This window comes from Nycticebus coucang, chromosome 20 (genome assembly GCF_027406575.1).
Source record: "Nycticebus coucang isolate mNycCou1 chromosome 20, mNycCou1.pri, whole genome shotgun sequence".
In the NCBI taxonomy this organism is placed as follows: domain Eukaryota; kingdom Metazoa; phylum Chordata; class Mammalia; order Primates; family Lorisidae; genus Nycticebus; species Nycticebus coucang.
In genome coordinates this window covers 60,771,671-60,799,054 of record NC_069799.1, presented here as the reverse complement: position 1 = coordinate 60,799,054, position 27,384 = coordinate 60,771,671, and the positions used below count along the sequence as shown (strand labels likewise).

General features: G+C 41.5%; 1 protein-coding gene across 3 annotated transcripts in view; it reads right to left on the bottom strand.

Moving 5' to 3' along the window:
• USP6NL (USP6 N-terminal like) overlaps window positions 1-27,384 on the bottom strand; it is a 176,790-nt gene that overhangs the window by 49,957 nt on the left and 99,449 nt on the right. For all 3 annotated transcript variants that reach the window (XM_053572719.1, XM_053572718.1, XM_053572720.1), the window contains exons 5-6: window positions 23,032-23,071; window positions 2,455-2,535 (exon numbers count right to left, since the gene is read on the bottom strand). In XM_053572719.1, coding sequence (XP_053428694.1) covers window positions 2,455-2,535; window positions 23,032-23,071 — 121 coding nt within the window. The remainder of the gene's footprint in view (window positions 1-2,454; window positions 2,536-23,031; window positions 23,072-27,384) is intronic.

The window sequence follows — 27,384 nt, the reverse complement described above, 5'->3', positions numbered from 1 at the left end:
GCCCAGATGTTGTAAGTGATATTCTACTTTAACTAACTTGTCTTGAGTTCTAAATCTGATGATAAAACTGTTAATAAAATCTAAAACCCAAAATGAACTTACGCTGGATGAAAATAAAACAATTAGAGACTAAGGACACTCAGTATGTGCAAAAAGAGAAATGACACTCAGCATAAAAAGAGTTTCATGGTTAAATAAATTTCACATAATTTAAGGTCTCTCTTTTTCTTTTTTTTAAGACACAGTCTCACTATGTTGCCCTCGGTAGAGTACCATGGCATCACAGCTCACAGCAACCCCAAACTCTTGGGTGCAACTGATTCTCTTGCCTCAGCCTCCCAAGTAGCTGGGACTATAGCCACCCGCCACAACGCCCGGCTATTTTCTTTGTTGCAGTTGTCATTGTTTTTTAGCTGGCCTGGGCTAGCCTGGAATCCACCAGCCTCCATGCATGTGGCTGGTGCCTCAACCCCTGTGCTATAGGCACAGAGCCTAAGGTCTCTCTTAACTCATATCACATGTTACAGTATTAAAGACTGAAGTATGTATGTAAATATGTAAAGGACCATTGCTTTACACTTTGCTAGCTCTGGTTTCCCCAACTTGAGAACACCAGAGAGACCTTTTCTCACCTCATAACAAGCCACGTGTACTGAATGCACACTAAGTGTCAGGCGCTATCTCTGCTCTACACTGACTGAGTTATTTAATCCTCACAACAACGATCATGGAGTAGCACTATGGAGTATTATTACCCCCACTTTACAGATGAACAAACCACAGCAGGAAAAGGTTATATACCTTTCCCAAGGTTAATAGCCAATAGCAGAGCCCAGGTTTGAACCCAGATAGTCTAGCTCCAAAACCTGTCTCTAAACCATTAAGCTATCCTAATGCTTCTATGTATGTTAGAACTGATGCTCAAGGAAATTGCTATTGGCAAATGCAGTCACACAATAATTTATATCTACAGAAAAAGTGGAAAATAGGACTACATAGAAAAAAGTGTAAGGAAACAGAAGAAAACCCTGATAGTTAACTCAATTGTGTCTGGCTAGTAGGACAATGGAAGATTCCTTTTCTTCCTTAAAAATTTTTTTGTCATTAAGCCTTTCTTCAAAAAATTAATAGTAGTAGTTAACATTTACTGAACGCTTACTTACACAAGGGACCAATGCTAAGCGCTTCACATGCATTAAACCATGAAATCTTCATGCCTTTGAAATAGTCACTATTATCTCCATTTTACAGATAAGGAAACTGAGGCTCAGATGTCGGCAGTTCTAAAAGCATGGTCAATGCTTTTCACAATAAGACGAAAATGCTTTCATTTTTCACAGTGCTGTCTTGTGCTGACTGAAGAAAAGCGAGGGTGACAAAACTATTGGCATGTGGCACAAACAGAGGCTGCAGTCGGGCTGTGCTGGGAATCACTGGTTCTTTGCTCACCATTTAAAGTCAGTTTCACTTAGGAATGTCCTTGATGAAACAGTAAAAAGCATTAATTTTGTTTAATCTCAAAGTTGGAGCACAGGTGTTGCTAATGCCCTAAGTGGTGAAAGAGGACATGCGTCCAGAGCGCTGTGCTGCTTGGCAAGGACCTGAGGTGCCTCCAGGCAGAGCACAGGTGACGGGAGCACCTGAACCACAGGCCTGTCGTGGAGCATCATATTACTTGAAGGAACAGCTGACCAACCAACAGTAGCTGTCCTGATTTCTGGTATTCGCACACAGTTTCTCAAAAATAAATGAAGTGAGCCTGTCACTTGAAGGAAAGTAACTGACACGGTGTGTGTCGTCAGTGACAACATTCAACCTTTCAAGTCAAAATCAGAACTTTGGAAAACTTCCATCACCAAGAATCTGATACCTTCCCATTATTTAAAGGCCTTTCTGAGGAGACTAATGGTGATATTAATGGATGTGTATATTTTTCTTTAAAACTTATCACAAACTCAATGCAAGGCAAAAAGATTTAAGGGGAGGTCTGCTAGAAGCTTTTGGAAAAGAAGATTGCGCCTTTCAGAGGCCAGCCCTGAAAGTGGTGAGCAACATGACCTGTGGATATGAAGCCTGGGACTGCTCCAGTTATCCCCGTGATTTTTGATCCCAAACTTCCAACCTCACAATAAGCTGACCCCGCAGAAGGCAGAGAAGAGATGGGAAAAACTAGGTGACAGCCAACATAATTAAGCAACTGAGTTAAATCACTGCTGAAAACCATCTCTGGACCATCCAGTAAAGCCTCTTCACTGTTGAAACCAATTTAATATGGGTGTTCCATTGCTTACAACATTAAGGACTCCTAATTTGAGGCATATCGCTAAATTAAATTAAACTACATCTTCAAAAACAAATATAACTGTAACACTCTTACAATTAAAGAAGAAGGTCTACTAGGAAAATCCACATTAAGTTTACACAGTTTCATGTAGAAGTAATATTTTAAATTACCTTCTCAGTGTTCTTGTATTTTTCCCATCCTTTTAGCATTTTCAGCCATTTGGTAGTTCTTTCAATTTCCAGGTGCTTTTGCTAAAATAAAATTGAAATTCACTGTTACTGTACAAATTACCAAAAAAAAAGAAAGAAAGAAAGAAAGAAAATACTGCTAAAAAAGAACTATTAAAAGAAGTTATGCTATATTAGAAATACCCTATCTAACTTTCTAAAACTTGGATTGTTATCCAATTAAAGTTGTATCAATAGTGTTCCATAACTGAAGTTTAGCTTTATAGAAAATGCTCTATTCAGGCGAAAAGATAAAGAGATTATTTAAATTTTTTAACACTTTAAAACTAATCACTGAAAATCTTGTGGATTCTACAAATTAAAAGAAAAAATTTGAAATATCTTTTATAAAGCACCAAAAATATAACTTCAAAATTTAATTCTCTTCTTTTGTGTTATGCTGAGTTCTAGCATATTCATGTTTTAGTGACAGTTTTTTAAAGTAGGTATTCATTTATGAAGAGATTAATAAATAATTAGCACTAGGCTAGAGAAAAATTACGCAAAAATTGTAAGTAACAGTTGCTGCCATAAGGAAAGTTTGCTGGTACAAAGGCCAACGGACACATAGCACTGTGGCAGGTGCGGCCACAGAGACAGGACAGGCAACAGCCAGGTCACAGAGGAAGGCGCAGACACACCCATCTCGGCACGTCACAGAAAATGAGCCCAACATGGAAGGACAGAGAGCTTTCCAGGGTTTTTTTCAAGTGAAGTGTGGGAAAGAACATTCTAGGCAGCACGGAACACACGCACACCTCTGACAGCGCAGGACAGGAGGCTGAGAGTCAGCCCAGGGATGGCCACGCAGGCTGAGGTCTAGCAAGTCTCACAAAATTGAGATTTGGGGCAAAGCTGGGGGAGGGGAGACAGAAAACACTTGTTTCTTATTTCTTTGGTTTCTGAGAGGAGGGATTTTTTTTTTTTTTTGCTAAATACTCAGGCCTGTGAGTGTAGTGAACACAGTAGAAGCTCTGTGAGTTGACCCCCCACCCCAGGGACTGTGACAAACTGGTCGACGTGCAGAGGTGGTCACATAAGGAATGAGGCCACCTGCTATACTAATGTGTACATGGGGTGCATGTCCAGTCCATGAAAATTAGGTCAACTTAAGGAGGTGGTCAGTGTAGGAGGTGGTCGGCTATGGAGGTTCTGCTGTATTTGAATAAAAAGCAATTGAAACAGAAAACCAGGCAGGAAAGGCAACAGTTCTGAGATACTCTATGTTCAAGAACATATGCTCTCCACAACCGTGTGGGGCAGCTGTGATTACCCCCATTTTAAAATCAGGAAGCAGAGGCACAAGGGATGGAAGGAGTCATCCCCGTTCACCCCGCTAAGAGCAGAAGAGGTGGCCTGACTGCAGGACCTGCGTCTCTTAGCTGCCATGTCTGCCGTTTGCTTCCACCCTGGCTCAGGCAACCACAGCTTAAGGATGAAAACAGCCCTCCTTCCGATCTTCAATCCAGCCTCAAACAAGCAGCATTATGTTAGCAGATGGCATATAAGCTTACCACCAATATTTTTAGAAGAAGCATAAAATCCCAAAGAAAATCCTGAATTTAGGAAGAGTCTCACCAATGAGAATATTTTTATAGAATTTTATTTTTAGGCATATTCTTAAAACTCTTTAATTACTTCTTAACTCTTTTTAAAATTTTTGATGAGTTTTTCATAATAAAAAATGATCACTCGTGAACAAAAGATGTTGTTATAATTCCCATTTTTCAAAAGGCTAAAAGCATATTCTTCATTATATTATTAGTGATAAAATGTTGCAGATGGTTCCAGAAATGTTTAATTTTAAAACTCAGTGGGACACTGAAATCTAATTAATGTTTCACTAAATGTGATTTTAGAGAAGGCTAAGCTGTGAAAAATTAAGATTGATCTAAGTTGCCATTTGGTATTTTTCTTCTGCACTTCTTCCCCTGACTTCTTCAAAGCATAATCCCTTTTTCTACCAACAGGAAAACACCAAATAATTCAAGCCAACCCAAGAGTATAATAACATCCACTTTGCCAGGAACAACCCTGCTGAGATCTAGCAAGTCTCTTTCTATCTTTCATTTTTATGACTATGAATTATCAACAAATCACTTTAGGAAGTAGTCATCCTTTTTATTAAAGGCACATTTCTGTATTCTAATGCTTATATACAGATTATTTTAAACGTTATACATTCTCACACTGCAAGGATGAAACAGACACACAAAATTTTAAGAATCATTAAGTATGCTTTGCTTTACCCAACAGCCAACAGACAGAGACAGAGAGATACCTTGGAGCTACAGGATTTTAAAATTATATATCAGTACTTGAATCAAGTTTAAAAGTTAGCTCTGTAATGCTATCAGTTCAACTGTATCAGACTTGAATCCACAAGGAAAAGTCATTCTGCCCTCACTTATCAATCTCTAATTCACGGATAAAATATATTTTCCTCACCAAACATGCTGAAGCTAACTATTGTAGCAACCATTTTAAAGAAATAGTTGAAAACATACTCATGTGTGACAAATGTGAACTTAAAGTGCCCTGGAAAAACAGGCTAAGAAAAATCATCCTGCCTAGACTCAACATCACCAGGAAAAAACTAAAATATAGCAGCATATTAGAATCACCATCGAAAAGCTCAATAGATTCTTTAAAAGAATCCAAAAGCATTGTCCCAAACATGCTGCTCCCAGGTGCCTGTTCCCTGGTGCGAATTAACAGCACTCCCACTTCTCTCTCACGCCCACACCCACTGCACTCCGCTGCTGCCACCCCACCCTCTGTTCCAGTCCAGACAATCACAGTCCCAAGATGAAAACAACAGTTTCCTACAGGCTTCCCTGTCTTCTATTTAGCCCCCACACTGCTACCCACCCCAACTCTTTAAACATGCTCCAGTTTAAAAGCCTTCAGCGGCTAGGCTACCCATTTTCCGCCAATAAAGTTCAAACTTCTTAATACAGCACGCATGAATGCCTCTTCACGCTGTGGCTCCAACTCTCCTTCCAGTTTTACTTCTGCTGCTTTTATGATCTGGTCCCCCTGAATGACTCGTCATTCCCAACACACAATGCATTTCCATGTCCCTTTGACAAATGTTTGCTATTTGTCTTCCTATAATGCTATTCCTCACCTTCATTCGGCAAAATCCTATGCATCTTCTCAAGGGCTGGGTCCTATGTCCAACCTTTCCCAACTGCTTCCATGTAGAATTCTCCAAGCAGAATTAACTGCTTCCCTATCGTTCCATGGTATGGACGAAGGACCCAGCCAGCCTGAATTCAAATCTGCATTCTGTCCGATCCTCTGTTTCATTTGGGATAAATTACTTAGTCTTTCTGCAACTATCCCACCTATATAATGAGAATTATGATGATCATACAGTGCCACTGTATGTCTTAGCTGGCCTAAATGCCCAAATTATCTGACTATTATTTTTAATCTACAAACTCAACTACAGAGACTACATCATATATCCACATTTTTTAATTTTACCACCTATAGCAGTGGTTGTTATACAAAAATGTTAAGCACAATATTTATTTATTTTATTTTGAAACAGAGTCTCACCATGTTGTCCTTAGTAGAGTGCCATAGCATCACAGCTCACAGCAACCTCAACTCTTAGGCTTAAGTGATTCTCTTGCCTCAGCCGCCCAAGTAGCTGGGGCTACAGGTGCCTGCCACAACACCTGGCTATTTCTTTTGTTGTTGTTGTTATTGTTGTCACTACTGCTTTAGCAGGCCCTGCCTGGGTTCGAACCCACCAGCCCTGGCGCATGTGGCCAGCGCCCTAAACACCGAGCTATGGGTACCAAGACTTAAGCAAATATTTAAAAGTTAAACGGAATTTACATAAGAAAAAATAACTGAAGGCCGGCCACGATGGCTCACACCTATAATTCTAGCACTCTAGGAGGCTGAGGTGGGTGGATTGCCTGAGCTCACAGGTTTGAGACCAGTTTGGGCAAGTACAAAACCCCTCCACCCTGTCTCTAAAAAATAGCCAGGTTGGCTCAGTGCCAGTAGCACAGTGGTTGTGGGGCCAGCCACACACACTGAGGGTGGCAAGTTTGAACCCAGCTCCAGCCAGCTAAACAACAGCTGAACAACTACAACGAAAAATAGCCAGGTGTTATGGCCGGCACCCTGTAGTCCCAGCTACTTGGGAGGCTGGGGCAAGAGAATCACTTAAGCCCAAGAGTTTGAGGTTGCTGTGAGCTGTGACACCATGGCATTCTACTGAGAGTGACATAGTGAGACTCTGTCTAAAAAAAAAAGCCAGGAGTTGTGGCAGGCACCTGTAGTCCCAGCTCCTGGGGAGGCTGAGACAAGAGAATCTTGAGCCCAAGAATTTGAGGTTGTTGTTGTGAGGTATGATGCCACAGCACTCTACTCAGGGGGACAAAGTGAGACTCTGTCTAAAGAAAAAAAAAAAAAAAAAGAGTACTACGAAGTAAGAACAGCATTCAGTGGTCCCAAGATGGAATGGTGGAAAGGATAATGAATATGAATAGACAGACCAAAATCAGAATATTACTTTTGAAAGTGGTCAGATCACTACAATATTCAAGTAACCAGAGCAAATTATAATAATATCTCTCATGCGGCATAATGGCAGAAATGAAATCATTCTATCACATTGTAACACTTTTCAAAATGCTGCCAAAGGCAGAAACACTGATGTTAGACGCCTATACAAAATTAATCTACTGGGGAGGCTGAAGCAAGAGGATCACTTGAGCCCAGGAGTTTGAGGTTGCTGTCAGCTATGATGCCACAGCACTACCCAGGGCGATACAGTCTCAAAAAATAAGGATAATAATAAATAATTCTGTTGCCTTCACACACGAGCATCTTATTTCTCTCAATTTTTATTTTGAAGAATTTCCAACCTACAAAATATTTGAAAACACAGCACTCCTATATGCTTTACTGATGTCTGCCATTGTTAACCTTTCGCCCGATTTCACTGATATATATAAATATATATAGGCTGACCATTAGAAAATCCAGACACCAACACTTCATCCCTAGATATTTCAAGTGTGTGTCACCTATGAACAGAAACATGTTAGTCTACATAAACCATAGTACCATTATCACACCCAAGAGACTGAAAACTGATTGATTACCACTCATGAACAGTCCATATACCAACCCTCATTTGCCCCCAAAATGTTCTCTACAGCTATTTTATTGAGGGGAGTGTAATTTGGGTTCCAGTCACCAATCCTGAGTTGCCTTTTGGGCACATCTCTACAGTTCCCTTTGATCTAATGCCTTTGCCGGTTTGTCTTTGGTGACATTGACATTTTTAAGAGTCCAGGCCAAAAACCTGGCTTTGTGTGACTGGCTCCTCAGATCTAGTCAGGACTGTTCCCCCAGGGTGTTTTCTTTCCTACCACATCACGTCAGTTGCCAAGTTGTACCATCATCAGTGATGCTACAGTTTAATCGTTCCATAAACAACGAAGGCCAACAGCCTCCTCATTCATGGATAGTCTCCGCCTAAATCAATTACAACTGTGATGGTGGTAAAATGTGTTTGCACTTTCTTCTAATTCGATCATTCCTTCCATATTATTAACTGACATTATTTACTTTTGACATTAAGTAGGTTTTCCAAATGAGTCCAGATTCAGGAGAACAAGATGGCGGCCGAGTAACAGCTTCCCTGCAACTGGGCACCGTGAGTCTGAGGAGATAAGACTCCAGGCATCTCTGGCTGGTGGGACCTGCCTATAATCATTCCTTTGAGGATACAGGAAGTCAGCAAGAGACTTCTGGACCCCAAGAGGAGGACAAAAACAGTGCAAAACTGGCAACTGGTTGCATGTGTTCAATGGGTCTAATCCCGCCGGCAGCTGTAAGTACAGCAGCAGTGAGACTGCAAACTGGAAAGGCCTTACCAGTGAACTATTTTGGTGATTTTGGACTTGGCACTCAGTTGAACTGCCCTGGGGAGAGCTTGAGCAGGAGTGCGGAGAACTCAGGGTGTTTTCTAGGGCCCCAGACTGAGCCGCTGAGCTGGATGGAGCTAATAGTGTTTGGCTGTGGGCCGCAGGAAGCCACGGTGAGAGAACTGCCCCAGCAAGCTCCGCCCTCAGGTTCACAGAGCAAGGATCAGGCAGGAGCTAGGAACCTAGTGACTGAGCAGCCTAAAGGTGGGGTCTGAGCTGCCTTACAGCCTTAACCCTTACAAGCAGAGTGAGACTGGTTTTGGCACACGGGGTAAGTGGATAGCCACTTCACCAGTGATCCCAGCAACAAGCACTTTCCTGGGAAAGCATCTGCTTAGCCAAGTTTAGAAGTTTAAAGTGCCTTTTAAGAGGGCTGAAGAGAGATTTAGGGTGTCTACCCTGTGGGGTTTGAGAAATCAGCAGAGGCCTCCAGTGGTATCAGCATTGTGATTAACATCTCATACCCCAGAAGACCACCCATTGCCCAGACAATATTCAACAAGTTATATATACTGCTTTATTTTTGGTTGTTTTTTTTGTTGTTGCTGTTGTTAATTATTTGTTATTTTGTTGTTGCTGTTGTTTTGTTTTTTAATTTCAACCTTTTCCGTACAGATTTTTTTCTTTTCTTTCTTTTTTCTTACTTTTCTTTCTCCATTTTTCTAGTCTAAATACAATTTCTCATTGCTGCCTTTTTCAATAATTAGAACTTTATTTTTGCTAGTGTTTCTACCCCAATTATTTGGTTTTTCACCCAATTTTATCCCGTAAAGTTTTTTATTTGCTTGTTTTGGTTTGATTTATAGCATTTTTGTCTTTCCTCCTCTTTACTTGGTAGAGGTGGGGTACTGTGTCTGATCAGGTTAGCAAAGAGCTGCTGACCTCAAGGGAACCACCCAACCGGGCACCCCCAGAGGTTGGGGTTTTTTGAAGATTGTGTCAAAGTACCCTACTGTACACCTATATTGTTCTGTCTCCCTCTTTCTGTGCCTCTCTTCTTTTTGTCAATATTCCCTTTTACCCATCCCCTCTCCTTTCTCTATTTTCTTGTCGTTCTCTCTTTTATCCCTTCTTGCTGTTCAACCTTCTCATCCTTCTGGTCCTGTACCAAAAGGACTCATCGAAACCTTAGTCCACAGGCATGGGAACTTAAAGAGCAAGAGGAAGTGAAAGGAAAATTAGGGCAAGGAAACAGATAAAAGAAATCACTCATGAGGAAGAATCAGCAGAAAACTCCAGGCAACATGAAGAACCAGTCCAGAGCAACCCATCCAAGGGACCAAGAGGTAACTACTGCAGAGGATTCTACCTATAAAGAAATGTTAGGAATAACAGAAAGGGAATTTAGAATACACATGATGAAAACAATGAAGGAAACTGCTAATAAAGTGGAAAATAACCAAAAGGAAATCCAAAAACAGAATCAAATAAAAGACGAACGATATGAAGAACATAGAAAGGATATAGCAGAGCTGAAGGAACTGAAGCTGTCAATTAGGGAACTTAAAGATGCAATGGAAAGTATCAGCAACAGGTTAAACCATGCAGAAGAAATAATTTCAGAGGCAGAGGATAAAGTTCTTGAGATAACTCAGATAGTTAAAGAGGCAGAAAAGAAGAGAAAGCAGAACGTTCACTGTCAGGATTCTGGGACTTTATGAAGCGTTCCAACATACGAGTTATAGGAATCCCAGAAGGGGAAGAAGAATGCCCCAGAGGAATGGAAGCCATACTAGAGAATATTATAAATGAAAATTTCCCAAATATCACCAAAGATTCTGACACACTACTTTCAGAGAGATATCGGACCCCAGGTCACCTCAACTCTAACCGAGCTTCTCCAAGACACATTGTGATGAACCTGTCCAAAGTCAAGACAAAAGAAAAAGATTCTGCAAGCTGCCAGGAGTAAGCGCCAGTTGACCTACAGGGGCAAACCCATCACAGTGACTGCAGACTTCTCTAATGAAACTTTCCAAGCAAGAAGACAATGGTCATCTACCTTTAATCTACTTAAACAGAACAATTTTCAGCCCAGAATTCTGTACCCTGCTAAGCGAAGCTTTAAAACTGACAGAGAAATCATATCATTTATGGATATACAAACATTGAAGAAATTCGCCACAAGACCAGCTCTACAGGAAATACTTCAACCTGTTCTACACACTGACCATCACAATGGAACAGCAGCAAAGTAAGAACTCAGAAATTAAAGGACAGAACCTAACATCCACACTGATGCAAAAGTTAAAACTAAGCAATGGACCCTCACAAAATAAGATGACTAGAATACTACCACACTTATCAATTATCTCAATAAATGTCAATGGCTTGAATTCCCCACTGAAGAGACATAGATTGGCTGACTGGATTAAAAAACACAAGCCATCCATTTGCTGTCTGCAAGAAACACACCTGGCTTCAAAAGACAAATTAAAACTCCGAGTCAAGGGTTGGAAGACAATTTTTCAGGCAAATGGAATTCAGAAGAAAAGAGGAGTTGCGATCTTATTTTCAGATACATATGGATTTAAAGCAACTAAAGTCAAAAAAGACAAAGATGGTCACTTTATATTGGTCAAGGGAAAAATACAGCAAGAAGACGTTTCAATTCTAAATATTTATGCACCCAATTTAAATGCTCCCAGATTCTTGAAACAGACCTTACTCAGTCTCAGCAATATGATATCCAATAATACCATAATAACAGGGGACTTTAAAACTCCTTTTACAGAGCTAGACAGATCCTCTAAACAGAAATTAAACAAAGATACAAGAGATTTAAATGAGGCCCTAGAACAACTGTGCTTGATAGACGCATATAGAACACTCCATCCCAAAGATAAAGAATATACATTCTTCTCATCACCCCATGGAACAGTCTTCAAAATTGATCATATCCTGGGACACAAAACAAATATCAACAGAATAAAAAGAATTGAAATTTTACCTTGTATCTTCTCAGACCATAAGGCGCTACAGGTGGAACTCAACTCTAACAAAAACGTTCGACCCCACACAAAGACATGGAAATTAAACAACCTTCTGTTGAATAACAGATGGGCACAAGAAGAAATAAAACAAGAAATCATTAACTTCCTTGAGCATAACAAGGCACCAAAACCTGTGGGATACTGCAAAAGCAGTTTTGAGAGGAAAATTTATCGCTTTAGATGCCTACATTCGAAAAACAGAGAGCACATCAACAAACTCACAAGCCATCTTATGGTATTGGAAAAAGAAGAACAATCTAAGCCTAAACTCAGTAGAAGAAAAGAAATATCCAAAATCAAATCAGAGATCAATGAAATTGAAAACAAAAGAATCATTCAGAAAATTACTGAAACAGGAGTTGGTTTTTTGAAAAACTAAATAAAATAGATAAACCATTGGCCAGACTAACGAGGAATAGAAAAGTAAAATCTCTAGTAACCTCAATCAGAAATGATAAAGGGGAAATAACAACTGATCCCACAGAGATACAAGAGGTCATCTCTGAATACTACCAGAAACTCTATGCCCAGAAATTTGACAATGTGAAGGAATCACACCCTCTCCCTAGACTTAGCCAGGAAGAAACAAAGCTCCTGAACAGACCAATTTCAAGCACTGAGATTAAAGAAACAATAAAAAAGCTTCCAACCAAAAAATGCCCTGGTCCAGATGGCTTCATACCAGATTTCTTTCAAACCTTCAAGGAAGAGCTTATTCCTGTACTGCAGAAATTATTCCAAAAAATTGAGGAGGAAGGAATCTTCTCTAACACATTCTATGAAGCAAACATCACCCTGATACCAAAACCAGGAAAAGACCCAAACAAAAAGGAAGATTTCAGACCAATTTCACTCATGAATATAGATGCAAAAATTCTCAACAAAATCCTAGCCAATAGATTACAGCTTATCATCAAAAAAGTCATTCATCATGATCAAGTAGGTTTCATCTCAGGGATGCAAGGCTGGTTTAACATATACAAGTCCATAAACATTATCCACCATATTAACAGAGGCAAAAATAAAGATCACATGATCCTCTCAACAGATGCAGAAAAAGCATTCGATAAAATCCAGCATCCTTTTCTAATTAGAACACTGAAGAGTATAGGGACAGGTGGCACATTTCTGAAACTGATTGAAGCTATCTATGACAAACCTACAGCTAATATTTTACCGAATGCAGTAAAACTGAAAGCTTTTCCTCTTAGAACTGGAACCAGACAAGGTTGTCCTGTGTCACCTTTACTATTCAACATAGTGCTAGAAGTTCTACTCAATACAATTAGGCAAGACAAGGAAATAAAGGGAATCCAAATGGGAGCAGAGGAGGTCAAACTCTCCCTTTTTGCTGACAACATGATCTTATACTTAGAGAATCCCGAAGACTCAACCACAAGACTCCTGGAAGTCATCAAAAAATACAGCAATGTTTCAGGACATAAAATCAATATCCACAAGTCAGTAGCCCTTGTCTACGCCAATAACAATCAAAATGAGAAGCTAATTAAGGACACAACTCCCTTCACCATAGTTTCAAAGAAAATGAAATACCTAGGAATATACCTAACAAAGGAGGTGAAGGACCTCTATAAAGAAAATTATGAAATCCTCAGAAAGGAAATAGCAGAGGATATTAACAAATGGAAGAGGGCGGCGCCTGTGGCTCAGCGGGTAGGGCGCCGGCCCCACATGCCGAGGGTGGTGGGTTCAAACCTGGCCCCGGCCAAACTGCAACAAAAAAATAGCCGGGCGTTGTGGCGGGCGCCTGTAATCCCAGCTACTTGGGAGGCTGAGGCAAGAGAATCGCCTAAGCCTAGGAGTTGGAGGTTGCTGTGAGCTGTGTGACGCCACGGCACTCTACCAAGGGTGATAAAGTGAAACTCTGTCTCTACAAAAAAAAAAAAAACAAATGGAAGAACATACCACACTCATGGATGGAAAGAATCAACATTGTTAAAATGTCTATACTTCCCAAAGCAATCTACCTATTCAATGCCATTCCTATTAAAATACCAACATCGTACTTTCTTTTTTTTTTTTTTGTAGAGACAGAGTCTCACTTAACGCCTTCGGTAGAGTGCCATGATGTCACAGGACTCACAGCAACCTCTAGCTCTTGGGCTTCCGCGATTCTCCTGCCTCAGCCTCCCAAGCAGCTGGGACTACAGGCGCCCACCACAACGCCTGGCTACTTTTTGGTTGCAGTTCAGCCGGGGCTGGGTTTGAACCCGCCACCCTCGGTATATGGGGCTGGAGCCCTACTCACTGAGCCACAGGCGCCACCCCCAACATCATACTTTCAAGATTTGGAAAAAATGATTCTGCATTTTGTATGGACCCAGAAAAAAACCCGTATAGCTAAGGCAGTTCTTAATAATAAAAATAAACCTGGGGGCATCACCATACCAGATTTTAGTCTGTACTACAAAGCCATAGTGGTCAAGACAGCATGGTACTGGCACAAAAACAGAGACATAGACACTTGGAATCAAATAGAAAACCAAGAAATGAAACTAACATCTTACAACCACCTAATCTTTGATAAACCAAACAAGAACATACCTTGGGGGAAAGACTCCCTATTCAATAAATGGTGCTGGGAGAACTGGATATCCATAAGTAAAAGACTGAAACTGGACCCACACACAAAATTTCCCCACTCACAAAAATTGATTCAAAATGGATAAAGGACTTAAATTTAAGACATGAAACAATAAAAATCCTCAAAGAAAGCATAGGAAAAACACTGGAAGATATTGGCCTGGGGAAAGACTTCATGAAGAAGATTGCCATGGCAATTGCAACAACAACAAAAATAAACAAATGGGACTTCATTAAACTGAAAAGCTTCTGTACAGCCAAGGAGACAACAACCAAAGCAAGGAGACAACCTACACAACGGGAGAGAATATTTGCATATTTTGAATCAGACAAAAGCTTGATAACTAGGATCTATGGAGGACTAAAATTAATCCACATGAAAAAAGCCAACAATCCCATATATCAATGGGCAAGAGACATGAATAGAACCTTCTCTAAAGAAGACAGACGAATGGCTAACAAACACATGAAAAAATGTTCATCATCCCTATCTATTAGAGAAATGCAAATCAAAACTACCCTGAGATACTATCTAACCCCAGCGAGAATGGCCCACATCACAAAATCTCAAAACTGCAGATGCTGGCGTGGATGTGCAGAGAAGGGAACACTTTTACACTGCTGGTGGGACTGCAAAATAGTACAACCTTTCTGGAAGGAAATATGGAGAAACCTCAAAGCACTCAAGCTAGACCTCCCATTTGATCCTGCAATCCCATTACTGGGCATCTACCCAGAAGGAAAAAAATCCTTTTATCACATAAGGACACTTGCACTAGAGTGTTTATTGCCGCTCAATTTACAATCGCCAAAATGTGGAAACAGCCTAAATATCCACCAACCCAGGAATGGATTAACAAGCTGTGGTATATGTACACCATGGAATACTATTCAGCTGTTAAAAAAAAATGGAGACTTAGGACGGTGCCTGTGGCTCAAAGGAGTAAGGCACCAGCCCCATGTACCAGAGGTGACAGATTCAAACCCAGCCCTGGTCAAAACTTGCAAAAAGAAAAAAGGAAAAAAAAAAATGGAGACTTTACATTCTTCGTATTAACCTGGATGGAAGTGGAAGACATTGTTCTTAGTAAAGCATCACAAGAATGGAGAAGCACGAATCCTATGTTCTCAATTTTGATATGAGGACAATTAATGACAATAAGGTCACAGTGGAGGTTGGGGAAGGGGAGAGCAGAGAGAGAAAGAAGGAGGGAGGGGTGGGGAAAGGAGGAGCAGAGAGAGGGAAGGAGGGAGGGGTGTGGGACCTTGGTATGTGCCACACCTTCTGGGGGCAAGACATGATTGCAATAGGGACTTTACCTAAAAAATGCAATCAGTGTATATGTATACCATGGAATACTATTCAGCCATTAAAAAAAATGGAGACTTTACATCCTTCGTATTAACCTGGATGGAAGTGGAAGACATTATTCTTAGTAAAGCATCACAAGAATGGAGAAGCATGAATCCTATGTACTCAATTTTGGTATGAGGACAATTAATGACAATTAAGGTTATGGGGGGGAAGCAGAAAGAGGGACGGAGGGAGGGGGGTGGGGCCTTGGTGTGTGTCACACTTTATGGGGGCAAGACATGATTGCAAGAGGGACTTTACCTAGCAATTGCAATCAGTGTAACCTGGCTTATTGTACCCTCAATGAATCCCCAACAATAAAAATAATAATAATAATTAAAAAAAAAAAGAAACGAGTCCTCACTAAACACCAAAGTTGCTGGTGCCTTGATCTTGGACTTTCCAGCCTCCAGAATTGTTAATAAATTTCTTTTGTTTATAAATTAAAAAAAAAAAAAAAGAAGGTTCCCCCACCCACCCCCCAAAAAAAGGTTTTCCTTTCTTGCCCCTCCCCTCTATAATATCAATATGGTCTAAAGGACAATTTTATTCCATATATTATAATCCACTATCATCATTATTCTTTCTGAATCTCAAACTGTGCCCTGAGGGACAGCCAAACTACCACCTCCCTAACTGAAGATTTTTGTCCTTCAAATGGTCCTTTGGATATACCGTTAAGTCTTGTAACACTTCTTAGTTTTCTAGCACAAGATGATTCTGCCTCACTTTATTTTATACTTTCTCTATTTGAAACCCAGTATCAGCCATTACTTAAAGAAACTGTGGCTCTTTTTAATGGAAAATGACATTCACTTTTTTTTTTTTTTTTTTTTTGGAGACAGAGCCTCAAGCTGTCGCCCTGTGTAGAGTGCAGTGAAATCACAGCTTACAGCAACCTCCAACTCCTGGGCTCAAGTAATTCTCCTGTCTCCACCTCCCAAGTAGCTGGAACTATAGGCACCTGCCACAACGCCTGGCTATTTTTTGGTTGCAGCTGTCATTGTTTGGTGGGCCAGGGCTGGATTTGAACCCACCAGCTCAGGTGTATATGGCTGGAGCCTTAGCCACAGGCGCCAAGCCTGGAGAACGGTATTCAAAAACTAAGATTTGGGTACTAGATATGTTTGCTTATTACTGCAATTTTTAAAACTGTGTAGAAGACCATAAGAAAAGTCTCCTCCTCTCAGAATGTCAGAGCAACACACATCCAAGCAAGACAGAACAGCAGCTGTGGGCCCCACCCTGTGTCTCCTCTGCCATCTTTCTGTCACCTCCACTGGCTAAGAAAATGGCACATTTCTGTGTACTCTTCTCTCTATAAGCTGTGTTCAGGGAAGGGCTACACTTCTGTTTAAGGTTATAATATAATACCTTATTTCCTACATTGACACTACCTCCGAGTCAAAATTGGCCTCTCCCATTGGTGCAAAGGGACTATAAGGATTAAAACTGGAATTGATACCTTCTTTGTTATCTTTCACCTTTCAGTGACCTGAAACTATATTTCCAACTTGTGGAGGACAAATTGAACAGTAAGTAGGCAACAACTATTTGTTCAGTCACCGACATGGCTTGCCTTCTATCTGGTCCAAGACCCCTCTATTAACATAATTAATAATTCAGACAGCATAGGCTAAATATACAACACACAGGTGGATATTAAGCAATCTTCTCTTCTAGAATAAGAAATCTAAGAAATTGGCTCAAATTCAAGTCTTCAAATGCTTTTAGGGCTTTATTTGAACATTAATATGTATTGAGCTATAATAAATGTATTTACAGTCTCTGCCCCTGGTTCCCAAAACCCTTAAAATTTCCTGCATAATAGAAGCATCTTTTGTTCTAATGAAGCAAGTCTTAGTGGGCTTCTGGATCAGCTGTACCATCTTCTAGGAAGGAGTGGGGGCCTAAAGTTAATGAAACTTCTGAAAAATGTCCCTGAACTGGGCGGCGCCTGTGGCTCAGTTGGTGGGGCACCAGCCCCATATACTAAGGGTGGTGGGTTCAAACCCGGCCCCGGCTGAACTGCAACCAAAAAATAGCTGGGCGTTGTGGCGGGCGCCTGTAGTCCCAGCTACTCGGGAGGCTGAGGCAAGAGAATCGCTTAAGCCCAGGAGTTGGAGGTTGCTGTGAGCTGTGTGATGCCATGGCACTCTACCGAGGGCGATAAAGTGAGACTCTGTCTCTACAAAAAAAAAAAAATGTCCCTGAACTATGGGGGTTGGAAAACTTCTGGGCTGGTGAGAGCACGGCGGTCTTGGGAAGGCCACCGCCTTTTTTTTGTTAAAAATACCAGGAGAGGGCGTGGATGCACTGCACCCCATCCCAATATCTCGCCCTGTGGGTCTCTTCCTCTCCCAAACTATTCCTGAACTGCCCCCTTATATAATAAATGGATGCTAGTAAATTAAGGGCTTCCCTGAGTCGTATAAACCTTTCTAGCAAATAATCAAACCCAAGGAGAGAGTTGTAGGACGCTGTAATTTATAGTCTCTTAGTCAGAAGCACAGATGACAACCTGGGGCTTTCGACTGGTAGCAGTCCTATAAGACTGAGCCCTTAAACTGCAGGGTCTGCACTAACTCCGGTTAGTGACAGAATTCAGTTCAGTTGTAGGAAACCCAGTTGGTATCCACTTGGGAAACACACATGCACACGCATATTGGTGTTAAGTATTCTGTGCTATGTTGAGTGCGAGAGTAGGAAAAACAATTTGGTTTCTTCATCTCTTAGAATTTGCCTTTCATCTTGCACAGTTAGGATGCGTGAATGCAGATAAAGTTGAGGAGTCTCACATGTCTACACCTCACCAGCAGAGGTCAGCAGAAGACAGGAAGTACAAAAGGGAACTTGTCTTTTTACAGAACACTTTGACGTTGCAAAGTCTATAGGTCACGTATCTTGAGTACGATTTCTAACCACATAAAGTTAAGACTTAGTTTTAAAAGATAAAAATAGGCTCCAATATTCTATATACCATGCAAAATATTACAGTACATGAATACTGTAAGGATAAAAGATTCATAGTTTGACATATTCTTATTAAAAACATCAATAAGCTCACAGAAAACAACATAATCCATTATTAATATTATTCTCGCAGAGTAAAGGTTGTAAGTGTGTTGGTTTATTTCTTTAAGTGCCTGTTTGGGGAATCCAGAGCACTCTGTAAACACCAACACTAATCCTCTTGAGGAGGGACTGCTCATTACTATCCCTGCTGTAAAGTGATAACCACCTCCTGTGAGAGAAGATGGGGGCATACGAGAGCCACCCACCCTGCCCACGCCTTCCCAGGCAGGAAGCACACACCTTGAGACTGAAGACCTGCAAGGCTGTCACTTACACTGATTTCATTCAATTACAGAGCATGTGTAAAATTTTTTTATCAGTTCCCTAGAAATGGTAGAGTTGGCCACTAGGATTGAGCAGTCACCACAGAATACATGACATTAATTCAAACCATAACAACTGAGGGCAAATCTTGATAAACTAAAAAGTCTCTGGCCTTACTGTTTTGCATTATCTTAAAAAATCCAAAACTGTAAAAGGTAGTTCACGTAACATGAGTGCAGTTTACATACAAAAGGCCAGATGGAATCTCAGTCAGCAGCCTCAGAACCCTGCCTGTACCCCAATAAAAAGTTGACAACATAAACTTTTTTAAAAATAAATTACAAAGGTATGCATGGATCACTTTTTAGTGATTCTCCACTATATCAAACTCTTTAGAGTAAATAACCAATTAATTATAAGCCAAGTTACATTAAGACGTCCACCCTGACAGCCCTCACCAGACCTCCCCAGAGCGGCTTACATCTCTTCTTTTCTTCACTGTCACACTACCTCAATCACATTCTAAAAGGATCAGCAAATTACAAAGGAGGGGGCACTGGAGAGAGAAGTCAAAATTGGGTGGCCCAATTATTTTGTCCAATGTGGCTTTTTGTTAAAAATACCTTCTAACTCTTCCCCCGTAAAGGTCATCCCAGCCAGTCATTGGTGTGTAAAGGAGTGGTTACGTTCACCCGCTGTTCACTCAGCCCACACTCACTGGGCATATACTGTGTGCTGAGCACAGTTCAAAGTTCTAGGAATATAGCCAGGAACAAAAATTTTTTATAGATTACACCTTAGTAGGCAAAACAGACAAAATAAAAAAAATTATCAAAATCTGTGACATGTGAAATCGTCTGAGGTGCTCAAGAGAAGAATAAAGCAGGGTGGGTGCGCATCAGCCTTGGGGGGAGAGGCAGCTCCAATGGCAGATGCTGAGCTAGGACGGCATTATTCAGAAGGTGACATCGGAGGAGATACTTCAAGAAAATGAGGGACTGAGCCCTGAAGCTACCAAGGGTGGGGAGCAGGAGAGGAAGCAGCCATGGGCAAGACCTGAAAGGGGATGGGGTGGCAAGTCTTAGAGACACTCCAGGGCTAGTGAGCAAGAGAAGGTGGGAGGAGGGGAGGTCAGTGTTCAGAAAGCAGATCACATGGGCTATGTAGGCCATTCTAAGACTCCGCCTTTCCTCAGGGTGACAGGGACCCTTCAGAACAGAGAGGATCAGAGAGGAACATGATCTTCCCTGTGTCAACAGGATTTAGACTGGTGACCAAAGACTGCGGGAGGGGGTGGGCCCAGGGCAGAAGGAGGAGGAAGCTCACAAGAGAGATTGCTGTGGGCAGGTGGTGGAGTGGAGACTTCTGAACACATTCCAAAGGATCTGCTGACTGACAAGACACGGGGTATGAAGGTGGAAAGCCAAAGACAGCTCTGAAGGTTTTAGTGTGAGCGACCAGAAGAGTGGAGCTCCCATTTACTCCATGCGGAGTTTGTTAACAGAGCGGATTTGAGAAGAAGGACAAACCCTCGCTTCATCTGTTAGAACTCTGAGGATGCACTCAAGTCAGATGCCTGAGCCATGACCCTGGAGTGTATATACAAGGACACATGAGTCGGAGGTTCAGGGAGCCGAGCCATGCAACAGAGTGAGATTTAAAGCCAAAGGATCAGTCACCAAAGAAGAAAGTACAGACAGGAAAGGTCAGGGCCACCAGGCACCCTGGGGTGCAGAGATTAAGGAGAAAGGAAGGAATGTGCAGAGAAAACAGAGAAGGGCAGCTGCGGAAAGGAGAACAGAAGCATGCAGAATGTGTGACAGAGAGGCGGGACCAGCCACGCGAGCACCTCCGGGGGTGCAGAGGACACGGAGAAGGGCCACCAGCAGGAGCCCTACGGAGGGAGGGAGTTAGAGACCCTGATCGTGGCCAGGGGTGGGGAGGCAGAGAGCGGGGAGCCGAAAACATGACTTAAAGGGAGGAAAGAAAGACGGTGGAAGAGAAACAGGGAAGAAGAAAAGAAGAGGTTTGCAATGAGGGAAACCATGCACTCCGATGGGAACAATCAAGTAGAAACAGAGGGAATCCAGGAGAGTGCGGAAGATGGGCTGGAGTCGCGTTCCTGAATAAGCAAGGCAGCTTACTCACGGTGACTAGCACACCTGGGCTCAGAGGCAGTCAGGGAGCTCGTGGACGTGCTCTTCTGATTGCTTTTATTTTCTTATAAGAAATAAGAAGGACATGGAAGAAAGGGCAGGAGAAAGGACAGAGAAGGAGGTGCTGGAGGCCTGAGGAGGAAGAGAAGGTTCCAGCAGCTGACTCAGGAGAGTACGTCTGCAGTGTGGTCTTTAGGCGACATTCCTGGTTCAGAAAGGTTTGAGATAATGAATTTCAAGTAAAGCCAGTCAGCACGGGAGTGTGTCTGTGTAGTTCTCCAGATGCACTTAGCCACACAGATGCAGAGACTGCAGAGGCAGGACAAGCTTTAACTAGGGTTGAAGTTTAGCCTAAACAAAGCGAGAAAGGCCAGAAGCTGAAGGTACATGCAAGTAATCACAACCGCCGACAACAAACTGAGCCAGAAGAGAAGAGGGGATGGGGACATGAGTGGCACCAGTGGTGTCAGAGGGAAAGAAGCAAGACCAGACCAAGGGTTAGTGAAGTTCAGGAACCAGACCGGAGAGGCCATGGTCAGAAGGCACGACAAACCCGGATGTTCCCACTCAAACGAGGCTGATACAAAGTTCAACATAGGCACAATTTAAAAACTACTCACCATCATCTGTCACATCCTTCTCATCCATTCCCCAGCTACAGACAGCACCTGCCTTCCCCTCCCCCAGCACTGCCTTCCATTTCCCTAACACTGCACCCCTGAAGCCACCAGTAACATTATCCCACCTCACCTTCCCTAGTCACTGACAGTGAGCTTGTCAAAGGCAGAAACCATGTCTCCTTTAATCTCATCGTTCTACAAGTAGTCTAATACTGTTACGCAGTTGCTACTCAATCATACAGTTATTAACAGAAAGAAATTCATTTATCAAAATATCTAGGTTATGATGTTGAGAGAAAACCAAAGATAATTCAACTGCAGGAAGTGCCTACAGGGATCTCTCTCTATAAAATGGTGGTTTTGTCTATATTTTAAGGTATTTGCTACTGCTTCAATTTTCAGAAAATTTTGATCTTAGAAAAATTTTCTAAAATATTTTTCAAATTCCAATTTCACCTACATTAGCTAAAACTCAGCCCCCTCACCCCATCAAACATACACAAATTAAGAATAATCCCAACCAACAGCCCCACTTTCATACTATAGTTCATTTTTTGGTATAGAAAACATGGGGAGAAGGGAGATTCTGAACAACATTCAAACATCCAATCACTACTTCTTACGACGGCAGGTATGGAACCAGCTCCTAGCTACGTACAATGAGGAAAGGATAAAAAATGGCAACAGTGTCTCAGCAACACTTCTCTGAGTCCTTAACATGCGATCATAATTATTTGACTACAGAGAATGTTTTTGTCATTGTTTGTGAAAAATTTATTAAAATCTCACATTCCAAAGAGCTACCATCTAGCATGGCATTTTACTAGCCAGAGGATGCATGAAAATCACTTGTGAACCTTTTTTATTTATTTATTTTTTTTTTGTAGAGACAGAGTCTCACTTTATGGCCCTCGGTAGAGTGCCGTGGCCTCACACAGCTCACAGCAACCTCCAACTCCTGGGCTTAAGCGATTCTCTTGCCTCAGCCTCCCGAGTAGCTGGGACTACAGGCGCCCGCCACAACGCCCAGCTATTTTTTGGTTGCAGTTCAGCCAGGGCCGGGTTTGAACCCGCCACCCTCGGTATATGGGGCTGGCGCCTTACCGACTGAGCCACAGGCACCACCCTTGTGAACCTTTTTTAAAACGACCTGTCCAGGCTCCTGCCCCAGAAAGGCTGATTCCACAGACAGAGGACGCTGTCACAAGACCCCCACCTGCTAAAGACAGCAAGGTGAGAACTGACGGTCGGGACTGACGTCCTCTGGGGACTACAGGCTTGCCTCCCTTCAAGGATGTGTCAGAACCTCGTAAAATCTCCTGGAATTATTTCACCATTAGTTCAATTACTTTATTAGGGTGCTATCATCAGGGTCAAACCCTAACAATGAGTGCATGACTTCCATAAAAGATGCACTGAAAGTCCCAAAGGTGGTGGATTTTAGTCTCTGATCAGGGCAATCGCCCAGGAAAGAAACATGAGAACCGCACTCACCCGTTCCACAGCTGCATTGTGATATGGGAGCTCCTCCTCACTGTGAAGGAAAGACAGTGACTGTGAAATGGTGAAATCAAAGCACACTTTAAAAAACGACATATCTATAGGTACATGTGATGCTTAATATCCACTTGTCATCACAATAACATATGCTTCTGTTCCACTAAATTCTGTAGATTCCAGATTGTAGCCACAGCACCTCATATTCAAAACTCCAGACTCGCACTGCCCAGTACAGTAGCCCCTGGCCACATGTGGCTCTTTAATTTTAAACATAAATTACAATTAAGGTCTCACTAGCCACAGTTCAAGTGCACGGCTGCAGGCTGCTGTACTGGACATGGCAGACACAGAACACTGCCCTCACTGCTCCAGACCACCGACAGATGTATTTTAGGTTTGGTGGACCACACAGCCTGGTTCACAACTATTCAGCTCACACTGTAGAGCAAAAGCAACCGCAGACAGTATGTAAACCAAGTGTGGCTTTTTTCCCACTAAACCAGTGATGAGGTGGAGCATATTTTGCCAATCTTTACTAGACTACCACCTCTACTTACGGTTCAGTTAAAGTCTATGACAAATGGCTGTTCAAAAGCTTAGCATGGGGGAAAAACTGCTTCCAACAGATTTGTGAATTAAAAAGAAAACTTCCACTTTTATTCTGTAGGATAAAGATGTTTCATTGTCAAAATTTCAAGAGATGATTTTTTTAAAATATACACTAAAGATATCATTTCTATCATTTCTCTGATAGAATGCACCCATGGTATCAACTCTAATACAAAATATACTAAGACTCTTGCTTTAACTCAGTAACAGAAAGACCATGTGCACTCCATAAACAAACAACACACATAAACAATGTGCTTTGAGCGGTTTTCTCGGTAGTCGTGATGTTTTAGCAACAACATCTTTGCCTAGTTTCTCTTGAAATCAAATAAAACACACTTCTGAGGTATGATAGATGAATATTGAACAGTTCAGTATTTTCAAAGATATTTTTCTTGCTGCTCTGAAGAGTTCTTAGGTAAACCATTAACCAACAGCAATGGAACTGACAAAAAAGTACATGTATCATAGCCAAAGAGGTCTGTCTTCGAGAAAGAGTCCAAATTTCTCATTTCACAGATAATAAAACCAACATTTTCGGTTAGTCCCTCCGCAGTTCAGCACTAACTAATCTAGTGGGGCTGACTTCAGATCGTGCAGGAGTACATGAAGAAAAGGGATAGAAGATGAAAACCAAATTCTCAAGAAGAGAAACTTTGAAGGATTAAAAGCAAAAAGTCACAGATGGAAGACAGAGCAGGGACCTGGTTGGGCTTTCCTCCACAGACTCTCTTGCATTATTCCTTCATACTTAACACCTGTCACATCAAATCTGCTGTGGGCACACAACCGTCTCCACAGAACTTTCCTCCATAAACCTGTGTGTGGCATACGCTAATTTTCACAGACTTCCCAGAACACCCTGCTGCCTCCTCCAGAGTTCTGTGTGACAGCCAGTGACAGGTGGCTAGTGCTGCTGTACTGGGCAGTGCGAGTCTGGAGCTTTGACTCCAGCCTGGGCAGGGGCTCGGGACGCTGCTGACTGGCCGTGTGAGCGGGAGGAGGACGCAGGCCCGTGTGCAGGATGCTTCTTTACTTGCCACCTAAACATTCTTCAAGTAGACAGGAGCTCACCATCTGGGTGAGGGCAGAGTATTCTCTTAGGTCACAAACCGGGCTGTGAATCCAATCTGACTGGTTTTGTAATAAAGTTTAAATGGAACACTGCCACACCCATCCGTTTACGTATTGTCCGTGGTTGTTTCATGTTACGAAGGTAGACTTGAGTAGTTGTAACAAAGGCTGTATGGCCCACAAAGCCAAAAATACTTCATATCTGGCTCTTTATAGAAAACATTTGCCAACTCTTGATTTCAAGAACAAGGGTTTCGGAGAACCTAAAGGCTCCTTTAAGAAACCATTGAGCTGACAGCAAATACCTGTATCTCAGAAATGCACTGAATGAAAACACAGTCATCTGGAGAGAGTTTTTTTGTCTACTGTTAAACTCGGAAACAGCTCAGGTAGAGTATTTCTGTTAACTCTGAGATAAACTCTCATTTGGAAACTTAAAACTTCAATTAGCTGAATACCTGACTAGATTTTTTGTTTTTTAAGTAAATTTTATCTAAGTTTAAATTGACTCTAGTCAGATTCTACAGGATTATAGAAAGAGTTTTCAAGCCCTTGTAATCTAAACAGTAATTCTGTAAAAACAAACATACCTTTATTCCGGCTCTCACATATAGTCATTTTACACATTCATGGCAAACCACAGTCAGTCTGCTAAATTTTACGTTACAAATATATTATACCTTTTGATAAACAGATGAAAATCTGAAGCTTGGTATTAATTTCATCTTCCCTGTTTGGGTACAATTTCCTTCTAATTCTTCTATTAATAACTTGTAGCCTAACAGCATCATTATTCAAATACCAAGCATTCTTTGCTAAGCAGACTAGCAGTGACTATTTCTGACTAAAATGTTTAAAGTTCTCCAACTACTTCCTTGAGGCAGCTCTGTTTTGCCACCGTGCAGCTGTGACCCTGTCACAGACACAGACAGGGACGATGCCTGGCTGCTGAGATCTAAACAAAGACACTGTGCGTCTGCATCGAGCCAGGCTGGTTTGGCAACAGCTTTCATGTTTATTGTGAAATCTGCTATAAAACCAAGTTAGTTATTCACTGTATTTGTTAATTACTGTCACTCCTCCACACATCATAATAGGTAGTTTAAGTTTCTAAAACTATAATTAGATATGAAATCAGGCAACAAAGGCTATGAAGTTATTTTGTCACTTTATTATGTTGACACTGACACCTAAAACCCAATTTCATTGCAGAACCAATCAAAAATTACAAAGAACTAAGAGACTGAAAAAAAATGTTCTTTTGATATCTAAATGCCTACACCAAGTGACTTTATTCAACAGTGTCCAAAACTCTAGTCTAGGGTGACAAGCAATGAAAGCCACTAGCAACAATCTCTGGAGAAATGTTTGACTTAAATTGGGCACTGTAACAAAAGTCACTGATTTTGGCGAAACTTAAGACAGCCTAACATTGCAGTAATATCTATTTTTGTGCTTCCTTGTTTAATTTGTGCTGCCTGCTTTAGGTCCATATCACGGGGTAAGTAGTCAGCAGGAGGGTTGGAGAACTGGCAGCAGTCTGCTTCACTGTCCAAAGGCGGTGAGCTCAGTGATCTTGGCGCACATCTCAACAGCAGTGATGGTTCACGAGGCACCCTTCTCCAGACGTGCTCCTTCTCCCCTTAAATTTCTTTGCAGGCATTTCAAAGTACTCATTCTGTGCTTCATTTATTAAAAACACAAGAAGCAGCAACAGGTAGCAAACTGCAGCCGTGCGGAACGTGGGCTCTGCAGTGAGACTCCCAACCCCGAGAGCCGGCACTCAACATGGGCAGGCTACTGCAGCCAAATGGACCTTCACACAAAGTTCAAAACAAACCAAAAGAACTATCTGCAATTCTTAGATCATCAAAGACAGGCTGAGCTCGTGTGCCAGAACCTCTGCCGCTAAGGCCTAGCTCCTCAGCTCATGTTGTTTCAAACAACAAGAGGAGAAAATTTAGAGGCCCTTTTGAATGCACAAATTTTTCACATGTATTTTATACTCTAGTGAACTATTTTATGATTTAAAAACATTATCTATTACAGTGGTTCATTCCCAACAGAAACACTTAGTAAGGTCTAAATCAGCTGAGTTGCATCCTATCTTCCAAATCAAACTCCAAAACAGAAGCTGAAGTCTTTTATTTTTTAAATTTCCCAACTGATTCTGGGAAGTTTGGGATCTACTGATGTTAAGTCTTCAGGTTCAAATAGTCCTTCAAAACTTCCTACACAAACCTCAGATTTGCACACTAACCCACAAAAATACGCAATCACTTCCTGTCACATTTGTAGCCAAGTTTGGTTTTTTTTTTTAAAAAGTGGAGGGGGGGTTGATTTAAGAACAATATTTTTATCATATTTAAATCTTAATGTTAGTATATGAGGTACTGAAGTTGAAACTCTTCTAATTACTCAGAAGAATTTTTCAGACATGCTAATGTCATTAGATATAATAGTAACACCTTATGTTTGTCCAAAACTTTATAAAAGTCTCTTACATTTTATTTCTTCAAAGCCTCAGATATACCTTAAGGTATGTATGTAAAGAAGTTATTGATGCCTGTTCTACAGATGAAGCATGAAGTGGTTAGCTGACCAGAGACCAGCAAGACCACAGAGCACACACTCTCTAACTCCTAGAACTATTTGTACAGTTGT